Below are 12,078 nucleotides of genomic sequence, written 5' to 3'. Positions count from 1 at the left end.
ACAGGCAATTCACAGAAAAAGTACAAAGACACTTAAACATATGGAAGATGAACAGCCTTACTATTAAAGAAATGTATGTTGAGGAACAAAGTGTTATTTTTCTTTTATGAAAGTGATAAAATTTTAAAAAATGATTTTTGGCTGAGTGGAAAATGAACTCTTATTCCCTTATGGGAATTTTTACTGGTATGGCTTTTTTTATAAAGTATATGCATAGCTTTCATTAACTCAGCACTTCTACGTCCAAAAACTTGTTTAATAAAAATATTTGTATAGTTACTCAAAAATCTTTTTGTAAAGATGTTTATTGAAGCATTTTTTGTAGTAATTAATGTGGCAGTATTAATCAATTGGAGACTATTAATAAATTGTGGTACATTTATATAATGGAATACAATGTGGCTTTAAAAGAAATGAGAGATTTAGATGTTTTGGAAAGAAGTCCATGATATTAAGTTAAAACGCAAGATAATATACTCTGTATAATACCATTTATGTATAAGGAAGTATGAGTATTAAAAAAAACTGTTGTATTTAACATATAAGTAAGTACAGGGAGGGAGAGAGAGAAATGACACAAACCAGCACCATGTTGGTAATAGTAGTTACCTCTGGCAAATTGGATGAGGAATGAGGTGGGAAAGAAAGATACTCACTTTTTTTCTTCAAACATTTATTCTTTAAGGAAAAAAAGAGGCTGTATTTAATAATTTTTTAAGAAGAAAACATTTTCCTAAAAAAATAAAGAAGTAAGCTCCCTAGCTTCCCCAGGTAATTACGATGCAAACCCTTGGTTAAGAACTGCTTGTTAATTGTATATTCCTATTTTTTCCACTCATTAGCTTTTGGATTTAGTTAACTGAGAAAATCATCTGATCATTTAGTTTTTGTTATGAAGGGGTTGAAATAGATTAACAATATCTACCATGTACTGAATGCTTTCTGGAGTGTCTCCTCAGATCTTTTTCCGCTCTAATATAATTTTATGATTGCTACAGAGATAGTTACAGTAATCAATGGTCTGTGAACACTTTTTGATGTAACTATAATTTGTTGAAATTATTGCATTTAAAGTCAATGTTTTCTGTTTTCAACTTTCCCTGGGGAAAATAATGGCAGCAGAACACATGGAAGGGCATGGTAAGTTCAGCTTGAGAATAGCTGAAAAACTAGAGAAAGTTTGGTGAAAATGTTGTTGATGCTTGATCAGCAACCTTCAGTACTTTCTCAGTTATTTGTAAAGTGATAATGGCTCTGTCATTTGAAAGGTTGTCCTTACGGTTGAGGCTATAAATGTAATATGTGGTTTTTGTAGACTCTGTTGTAAGTCAGTTGAAGTGGAAACTAATTTGAGTTATACCATTTACTAACTAATATGCTAACAGTAGGTGATAGTCTTTGAAGGGGAAGCCTTCTGAACTTTTTAATGCAAATCAGTCATTTTGACCCTCTTGAACTAGAGCAAAAACTGAGAATTCCTTTTAAGTACAGTAAAGCTTGATAGAGGACAGAGTAGTAGATTAGATTATATCATGATCTACACACATTCTGTCTTTCCTTTTTTCTTGGATGGATGGAAGTATGCTATTGTATGTCACAGATCAGTTTCCAGAAGAAATTAGATTGGTGTGAATATATTTTTTTCTGTACTCCATTTTCTGGTTTATCTTTAAATCAGTATACCTGTATTAAATTCCCAGTTTGTATTCTTTTTTTGCCATTTGAAAAGGGATTGCATTTCTTCACAGATTTATTACATGGGGCATATCATAACCAGACATTTGGCTCTATGAAAAGCAAAAGAAAATATTTCATGATAGAGACTTTTTTGAATGTTTTTAAAATTTGGCTTATTGGAAGAAAGAATCATCAAGACTGGATTGTCTCTTGATCTCTGCCCTCAGATACTCCTAAGTTAAATATTGTGTATGCTATATATTATTTTAAGAAGGTAAATATTTTTTTCACTAATTACCTCTTTACTTTTAATTTTGTGAAGTTAACCTTCTTTTTCTTTAACATTCAATAGGATTCTGATCTTCGAAGTGCACTTCTTTTGGAGCAGGCGGCACATTGCTTTATAAACATGAAGAGTCCCATGGTTAGAAAATATGCATTTCATATGATACTGGCAGGCCACCGGTTTAGTAAAGCAGGGCAAGTGAGTGCATTTGCTTTAAAAAGACAATAATTTATTTATTTTAATTTTTATTTGTTATAATTTGTTTAGTTTATAGATGTATGTTATTTGTCAATTTTTGATTTAAAGTTCTAAAGATGGAATTAAATTTTGTTCTGAGGTAATGTGTTATATTGGTAAGGACATGAGATTTGGATTTAGACAAATCTGAGTTTAAATCTTGATCTACTCACAACTTGACTATTTAAAGTTATGTCTTTGAGCCTCCGTTTTTTTTTTTTATAAAATTTGGAATTTTGCCCCAATTTTTGTGAGGTTAAACTAAATCATATATGTGAAGGCCAGATATACTGCACTGAAGTAATTTTAATTCTTCTTAAAGGTGATTAAACCCTCCCTACTTCAACTCTGGTCTTCTATTATCTCTCAGAATGTCTCTTAATAGTATTTACTAAATATTTAATGGGTAGAAATCTTCTGTCTCTTGTCCCTGGGAGCAGTTGGGTTGGAAAAGATCTTTATTAATTTAGAGAGATTCTCTGGCCCCAGTTTCCCTTTTAAGCGTTAGCTGGAGGGACCTTTCTAGAGGCAGTTACCACTTTCTAGAGTGGTAACAGCAGTTGAGATATGGTGGTTTACTGTAAATATAGATAGAAGTGTGGGTTGAGTAATCATCTCTATATTCCAGGGACTTTGGCTAGGAGCTGAGCTTACACCCGTAAAACTAACATGTCTTGTCTCTTAAGGAATTTTTTAATCTAGTCAGGGAGTGTGAGGATTTTTTTGAATTTAGTTAATAAGAATTTTTATGAACATACATTTTTCAAAGTCTGCAATAACCAGAACATGCCAGTGTTGTAAGTTATATGTTATTTCAAAGATACAAAGAAATAAAGGTGTTCTAAAATTATTCTCAATTTCATGTAAGAATGCCATGATTTTTAAAAACCAACTTTTCAAGATTTGGGTTCTTCCCTCTATTTTTGGAAACTGACAAGTTAGAAAATATGTGACCTTGCTTTATATTAAATACAAAACTAAAAATATTTATAAAATTAAAAGTCTTTATAATAATTTGATGTACTTTATGTATTAGAATTTCTCAGGCTCTGAAGTGGGGGAAAAAAATAAAAAGGCTCTGATTTTTCACAGCTCTTTTTCCATAGTAAGTATAAAATGCATCTGAAACATACTATTCCATTGTTTATCTTTGCTTAAAAAGTGTTATTCAGAAATCTACAAAATGTGTTAAGCATGTGGTTTCCTTTCCTTGGAAGAATAATTATATGCCCCATTAGGAATGATTGTGTCTCTTATTAAAAATAAGTTATCCTTTTTCCACATCTTTGTCCACTTTTGTGAATGGTTTCATTTGTGGTTATGAGGTCATTGGATCTTGTATTTACCTTCTAAAAGTACAGGGCATATTGTTTCTAGGAAATGCATAGCACGTTAAAAATGGCTACATTGTGGTAGGTTGACATACATTTGCTATCTGGCCTAATAATTATCTTTAACTGTAGTTATCTCATGGAGTTAATGATTTCAAGGTAGGTTGCTGTTTTGTGACCACTCTGTATACCTTGAACCCAGGGAATCGCTTTCTCAAGTAGTAGAAACTTGAAAATATAACTGGTAATGAAGACCTATTGGAAAAGCAAATATATGTCCCATTGAAGTTTGTCAAGAACAGTTATCTTCCTTGGAAGATAGGGCACGCATAGGGCACGTAATTCTGACTGAGGCCAGGTTGTTTCTGAGAAGCACCAACTTTTTATAACATTTCCATTAAAAACAGGTGTGTGTATTGGGAGGGATGAGTGAGGAGCATAGAGGAGATTATATATATAGTAATGTCATTTCTCAGTCCTCTCTGTGAGTTCATGTTGAATTACTTGTCCCCAGAAATTTTTTATAATTCAATTTTTTCATTAAGAATATGAACACATATAAGGAATTTAAAGTTAGAGAACCGACATTATAAGAGACTTTTACAGTTAAAAAAAAAATTAAGAAAGTGCTGGAGAAGGTGTTTGTGCCCAGAATACCCTGGACAGTCTTTCCATTTTTTATTTCAAAAGGCAGGCTTTAAATCCTTGTTACCTCTTAAATCTCTTTGACGCTTTTTCAAGAGATCCTAAAAAATGCATTTGAACACGACACTTCTAGACACGTTTGTTTCTCTGTATCTCTCAGTTTTTAAGATTCAGTAACTGTGTTCCTTTACTAAATGAAGTACGAAGATTGGGTTTTTTGTTTTTTAAAGAAACATCACTTAAAAATTATTTTGAAATAATCTCAAACTTATAAAAAAGTTACAAGCACAGTTCAGAAGCTTTTGTTTACTTGAGCCATTTGAGAGTTGTGTACCTGGTGCCCCAGTACCCCCAGTACTTTAGGACATATTTCCTGTTTCTTAGAAACAAAATTTTTTCTCCTGTATTACCATAAAACAACAGTGAAAATCAAGAACTTAGTACTAATACAGTACTACTGTCTAATCCTTAGACGCCATTCAGGTGTTGATAGTTGCCCCCTAAATGTCCTTTATAGTGAAGGATCCTGTTCAGAAGGATACTTTGACTTTTATTATATTGACACTTTTGACGATTATAGGCCAATTATTTTATAGAATGTCCCTCAGTTTAGGCTTATCTGATGTTTCCTCATCCTGAGATTCAAATCGGGTATCTTTGTAAGAATATCACAAAAGAGAGACTGTTCTTATTGCATGCTCTCAAGTGGCAGATGATTTTGATTTGCTTTCTTTATCTCTTTTCAAGAAAACATTTCCTTAAAAAATGAACAATTCTGGTTAAACATGGTACAGAATTTGTAAATCTGCCCTGGAGAGGGGAGTGGTTACAAGAATTTAGTCTGAAGCAGAAGGTTAGATGGAGAGAAGCCTTTTTCTTGGTACCAAATCCCATTTTTAGAATGGAAGTTGTCTGAGTTCAGAGGGTGGCAGTGATATGTAATTAAAGCCAAATATCTGCTCATGGGTGTGGCAGGATGCAGCGGTGGGCAGAAGAAACGGATGCCAAACTTTATCACTACACTGCCAAACAAACAAGAGCAATAAACATATGTACATACTTACACCATATACTCATATATGCAGTATTAGTGTGCACATTACTGTTCAGCCCAGTGTGGTGGTATAGAGAGCTAACCATAAAAAAATTTAGACTTTACAAGATAGCTCTCACCTGCAAGCTAATGGCAAGTCTCTAACTGATCCATGACTCCATGTGCTACTGCTCTGGAAACTCCCAGGTGGTTTTTCATGAAGTCATTATTAGCCCTGACTTCTTAGACTTCTTGCCCTTGGACAGAGCAGCTACTTGTTTGCTTCAGGACCTCTTGGTTTTTAGCAGTAATTGCAAAGGGGTTTTCATAAATGTTAGTTTCATTTTCCTCATCATCCCAGTGTTTGTTAGAGGAAGAACTAATTACCAGTTACTTGATTTCGTGTGTGTGTGTGTGTGTGTGTGTGTGTGTGTGTTTTCCAGTCCAAGAGAAATTTGGATTGTAATACTTTGTATATTTTCTTACAGAAGAAACATGCTTTACGCTGCTATTGTCAAGCCATGCAAGTTTACAAAGGAAAAGGCTGGTCTCTTGCAGAGGATCACATTAACTTCACCATTGGACGTCAGTCCTATACTCTTAGGCAACTGGACAATGCTGTGTCTGCTTTTAGGCATATTTTAATCAATGAAAGTAAACAATCTGCTGCTCAACAAGGGGCTTTCCTCAGAGAATATCTTTATGTTTACAAGGTGAACACTTATTTTCAGGAGTGGATATTAAAATTATATTTGTCATTATTTTCAGCAAAAAGCACATTCAGTACTAGCTAGTAGGAGTCTTATAAGTGTTTTTATTAGAATATATGCAATTATCTGTCTTAATATGGCAGGCTAGGCTTTTTGGTCATAGATCTGAGTTGTGCTACCTTTCCACAGTTTTCATAAAAGAGAATTTTAATATTCCAGTAAACATTTGTATCTGTACTTGGAATCTTAAAAAAAGAAAAGATTCCATGAGCTTTCTGGACTGTTTCTTCATTACGTATTTTTGAATTATAACTGGTTTTACAGTATATTGGGTTATCTCCCCATTTGGAAAGTACATTCCTCTCTTTTTCCTATGAAAGATAAGGAGATACAGATCTGTGGGAGGTAGATAGATAAATTTGATATAATGCAGAAGAATTAATCGGAAGAAAAAGTATTTCACTGAGACAGGAGGATAGTAACTTTAAAGCATTGTTTTGTGGAGAAATGGAAAGTTGTAATTTTTTCCTCAGGGTCCATGAATAGTAAATATTTTATCTGTCCTGCAAAATATAATTACCCTTTTATACTTTATTAATTTGAAATCATATGGGTAAGAATTTTGGCAGATAGGATGCTATAATGAGTCCAGGTAAAAAACATACAAAAATAAAGATGTGGTACATATATACAATGGAATATTACTCATCCATAAAAAGGAATGAAATTGGGGCATTTGTAGAGACGTGGGTGGATCTAGAGACTGTCATACAGAGTGAAGTTAAGTCAGAAAGAGAAAAATACTGTATATTAGTGCATATATGTGGAACCTAGAAAAATGGTACAGATGAACCAATTTGCAGGGCAGAAATAGAGACACAGATGTAGAGAACAAATGTATGGACATCAAGGGGGGAAAGCGGCGGGGTGGTGGTGTGATTAAAAATAATAATAATAATAATAATATTTGGAGGTATAACATCTAGAGGGAACTAACTAGCGGAGTAACCTTAGGGAGATTCTCCTGGACCACAATCAATGATATCTAAAGTTCTTCCCAGTTATAAAATTTTATGACTCAAATATTAAGTAAAACTAGTAATTAATATTCTTGTTTAACATGTTTTTAATATCTTGTGTATTAAAAAATGAGGAAGTACATTTTGAAGATAACTAAGTTTTCTCAAAAATTGTTCTTTTCTTTGGTATTTTTCCTAGAATGTAAGTCAGCTATCACCAGATGGTCCTTTACCGCAGCTTCCTTTACCATATATTAACAGTTCAGCAACACGGGTTTTCTTTGGCCACGACAGACGACCAGCAGATGGTTAGTAAAGTTTAATTTGGCTTTGTTACCGCTTGACTTTTTTTTTTTTTAAGTTTTTTCATCTTTTTCCATTTAAAAAATAATGTGTAGTTGTTAAAGAATATTTGAAAATAAACAGCAATACCATATCATCTATTATCCTGCTACCTGAGCTACTACTTCGGGGTTTTCCTTCCAGCTTTAAAAACTAAAAACAATAACAACAAAATAGCTGTACTCATAATGACTTTTCTTATATAATATAAAGAATTCTCATGTTTTTACATAATCTTGATAAACATCTTTAATGGCTGTAAAATATTCCATTCAGTGCATATAAAGTATTGTAACATTTGCTTGTTATATTCCATCTTTTTGCTTATATAAAATCTAAGTTACAATAGACATTTTTGTGAATAAAACTTGCCTTAACATTTTATTATGGAAAATTTCAAATGTATACAGATGCAGTGAACAGTTGCCAATATTATGCTGTTCTTGTTGTAAGACTTCTTTAAAACATAGGATTGGGCTTCCCTGGTGGCACAGTGGTTGAGAGTCCGCCTGCTGATGCAGGGGACGCGGGTTCGTGCCCCAGTCCTGGAAGATCCCACATGCCGCGGAGCGGCTGGGCCCGTGAGCCATGGCTGCTGGGCCTGCGCGTCTGGAGCCTGTGCTCCGCAACGGGAGAGGCCATAACAGTGAGAGGCCTGCGTACTGCAAAAAAACCAAAAAACCCATAGGATTATTTCCTTAGCATTGAGCCATAGAATGGCAGTCCTGGGCCAAAAGTATAAATACATCAAGGGTCTTCATGCATGTTGAAGTAAACTTTGTAATTTTAAGCCTTCTTAATTGGAGCTTAATATGTTTCTTTTTAAGAGCTAATTTAGTAATTTATTTAAAAATATTTATCAGGATGCTTATAGCAGCATTGTTTTTAGTAGCAAGAAAAGTAAAACAGCAGGGAATGAATTGATAAATTTTGGTACATTCATATAATGGTTTCATGGACAATACCCACAACATAAAGCTGAGTGGAAAAGTTGCAGAATGATGGCTGAAATGTAATTCCATGTATATAAATTTCAAAAATATAAACCAACTCTATGAACTGTTTATGTATACACTCATTTGGTAAGGTAAAACAAATAAAAAATATGAGTGTGAATGCTATACTTCAGCTTCAGAGTAACTCTGGGAAGAAGTGGTACCAGTGGAGGAGATGAAGGAGAGTGACAGGATTGGGGAGGGTGACATAGAGGACATCAACTCTATCTGTAACATTTATTTTATTTTTAAATAAAATTTGGGATCATATAACAAAGTTGACATTTGTTAAATTTTGATATACAAGTATTTGTTATATTATTCTCCATGCTTTGTGCGTATGTTTGAAATATTTCATATAAAATTGTAGACGACTAGGAAGATGTATTCTTTCAGAGTCAGAAGGAAAAAAGCATCAATAGTATAAGTTAAGTTCCAATCAGGCTAGAATTAGTAAGAGGATGTTTTTCTCTCAGATAATTGGAAATAGGCAAGAATGGTATATGTGTTTATTTGGATACCTTAGACCTTTATTTTAAATATATTTCATTTGAGGGCAGGTGTTAATAAATATGTGTATTTAATAGTGACATTTTTCTTTTTTTTTAAGGTGAAAAGCAAGCAGCTACTCATGTAAGTCTTGATCAAGAATATGACTCTGAATCCTCTCAGCAGTGGCGAGAACTTGAGGAACACGTTGTGGCTGTGGTCAACAGAGGAGTACTTCCATCCAACTTCCATCCCACAGAGTACTGCTTGAACAGTTACTCAGATAACTCAAGATTTCCGCTTGCAGTTGTAGAAGGTGATATACTTGAATTTCTTTTCAAAAAAATATTTATTTATTTATATTTATTTATTTTGGCTGTGCTGGGTCTTAGTTGTGGCACACAGGATCTTTAGTTGCAGCATGCGGGATCTTCTTAGTTGTAGCATGCGGACTTCTTAGTTGTGGCACGCATGCGGGATCTAGTTCCCTGACCAGGGATCCAACCTAGACCCCCTGCATTGGGAGCGTGGAGTCTTACCCACTGGACAGCGAGGGAAGTCCCTTGAATTTCTATTCATGGTGTTTTTTGTTTTTTGTTTTTTCCCACATCTTTATTGGAGTATAAATGCTTTACAATGTTGTGTTAGTTTCTACTGTACAACAACGTGAATCAGCTTTTATTTGTTTTGTTTACAGTGTATTCAGGATAATGTGGGGGGTTTTGTTTTTTCTTTTAATTAAATTAATTAATTCATTTATTTGGGCTGCGTCGGGTCTTTGTTGCCGCGCGTGGGCTTTCTCTAATTGTGGCGAGCAGGAGCTACTCTTCATTGCCGTGCGCAAGCTTCTCATTGCGGTGTGCGGGCTTCTGATTGCGGTGGCTTCTCTTGTTGCGGAGCACGGGCTCTAGGCACACGGGCTTCAGTAGCTGTGGCGCGTGGGCTCAGTAGTTGTGGGTCGCGGGCTCTAGAGTGCAGGCTCAGTGGTTGTGGCGCTCGGGCTTAGTTGCTCCGTGGCATGTGGGATCTTCCCGGACCAGGGCTCGAACCCGTGTCACCTGCATTGGCAGGCAGATTCTTAACCACTGCACCACCAGGGAAGCCCTCAAGATAATGTTCTGCGTGCCAAATATGACTAGAAGTTGGGGATGCAAAAGTAAATTGAGTACTCATAATATAGTGAGCTGCATTTATAAAACCATGCAGTGGGGGCTTTAATACAGGAATATGCAATGTGCTTTTGAAATATAGAAGACAGAATGACATTCTTTGGTACAGAGAAATTGGGGAAATCTTCTTGAGAAGGTAATTTAAACTGGATCCTGAATAAATGGACGTTTACAAGGTGATAGGCAGAAATGCAGAGCTGTGAAAGCAAGGTGTGTTCAGAGAATTGAAGCATAGGGTGATGTATGGGGTTTATTCAAGTTATTAATTTAGGCCTTTCTTTTATAGAGCCAGTAACAGTGGAAGTGGCTTTTAGAAACCCTTTGAAAGTTCCACTTTTGTTGACTGATTTGTCATTGCTCTGGAAGTTTCAACCTAAAGATGTCAGTGGAAAGGAAAATGAAGTTAAAGAACTAGTAAGTTGTTAAAAGGTATTTGTAATAAGCATGTTTCAGTAACAGTCTAACAGATGCTGTAATAGCATTTCAACTTCTTCTGTTCAGTGAGCTGAAGTTACTCTTTTTTTATGCTTATTTTCTCTAGTTACAAAAAATATGAGATATGCTTATTGAAAATTGAGAGTACAGAAGGAGATGAGGATAGAAGTAAAACTGTTTTGTCTTCTCAGCATTTATTTCTTCGTTTTATTGAGATATAACTGACATACAGCGTTGTATAAGTTTAAGGTGTACAGCATAATGATTTGACTTAACATACCTCAAGAAATGGTTATCATAGTAAGTTTACTAGCATCCATCATCTTATATAGATACAAAATTAAAGAAATAGAAGAAAATATTTTTCCTTGTGATGAGAATGCTTAGGATTTTCTCTTAACTTTCTTATATAACGTACAACAGTGTTAATTGTACTTATTATGCTGTACATTATGTTTCTGGTATCTTACCTTACAACTGGAATTTTGTATCTTTTGACTTCTTTCATCCAGTTCCCCATCTCCCCACTTCCTGCCTCTGATAACCACAAATCAGATCTCTTTTTCTATGAGTTTGTTCATTTGTTTATTTTGTTTTTGAGGTATAATTGACCTACAATGCTATGTTAGTTCCTGATACACAACATAGTGATTTGCTATTTCTGTACATTTTTAAATGATCATCATAATAAGTCTAGTTGTCATCTGTCACCATACAAAGATGTTACAGGGTTATTGCCCATATTCCCCACATTGTACATTTCTTGTGACTCATTGACTTTGCAACTGGAAGTTTGTACCTCTTAATCTCCCTCACCTATTTCCTCCCACCCTGCCCCCTGGCAATTACCTGTTTGTTCTCTGTATCTATGACTGTTTCTGTTTTGTTATGTTTGTTCATTTGTTTTGCTTCTTAGATTTCACTGTCTTCTCAGTATTTAGAAATAACTACTTTAACACTTTTGTATGCCTTTCTAATCATTTGCATTTGTATGTTTTTTCCTCATATGTGGGATTCTCATTATGTATGTTGCTTTTTTCATTCTGTATTTATATGCATATTTTGGTATTAAAAATATTAATATTTCATTTTTGTATAATATTCCATAACACGAATGGTCTGTAAGCTGTTCTACTCTCTCCATTGGTAGTAGTTTTGGAAGTTTTCATTTGTTTACTATTATAATAATTCATTGGTGAAAATTTGGGTACATAGTTTCATATCCTGATTACTTCTGTAGGAAAAATTCCTAGCCATGAAGTTAGAATATTTTAGGGAATAAATATTTTAATACTCTTGGTTTCCCAAAAGGTCATACCAGCAAGCTTTGCACCAGCAGTATATGGGGTTGGGTATCTCATCTTTGCAAGATTAAGTATTCTTATTTATTTAAAAAAGTCTCGATTTTATAGGTTAAGAAAAATGCTGTCATACTATTTTATTTTCCATTTCATTGATTTCTAGTGAAGTTGAAGTTCTTGTTTTTATATTTTTTCTTTTGTGAATTGTCATAACTTTCATTTATATTTATCTTTTTTCTTATGTATGTCTGTAATAATTTCTTTATATATTTAAGATAGTTATTTTTGAGGCAGGAAATTTTGTTACGCAGCTGATTGTAATAGAAATAACTTGGGCAAATACATTTTTTTACTTAGTTATTTATTAGTTTATTCACCAATATCTATTATGTTACTTATACTTCTTTAT

The 12,078-nt window shown here is 34.1% G+C and overlaps 1 protein-coding gene across 3 annotated transcripts in view; it reads left to right on the top strand.

Moving 5' to 3' along the window:
• Positions 1-12,078, top strand: part of TRAPPC8 (trafficking protein particle complex subunit 8) — a 92,745-nt gene that overhangs the window by 40,158 nt on the left and 40,509 nt on the right. For all 3 annotated transcript variants that reach the window (XM_082641432.1, XM_082641431.1, XM_082641430.1), the window contains exons 12-16: positions 2,030-2,161; positions 5,698-5,922; positions 7,138-7,246; positions 8,886-9,080; positions 10,220-10,347. In XM_082641432.1, the coding sequence (XP_082497558.1) occupies positions 2,030-2,161; positions 5,698-5,922; positions 7,138-7,246; positions 8,886-9,080; positions 10,220-10,347 (789 nt within the window). The remainder of the gene's footprint in view (positions 1-2,029; positions 2,162-5,697; positions 5,923-7,137; positions 7,247-8,885; positions 9,081-10,219; positions 10,348-12,078) is intronic.

This window comes from Mesoplodon mirus (genome assembly GCF_964341445.2).
Source record: "Mesoplodon mirus genome assembly, chromosome: 13".
Taxonomy (NCBI): Eukaryota; Metazoa; Chordata; class Mammalia; order Artiodactyla; family Ziphiidae; genus Mesoplodon; species Mesoplodon mirus.
Note: the sequence above shows the minus strand (reverse complement) of the source record. Positions and strands in the feature narration are given on the sequence as shown.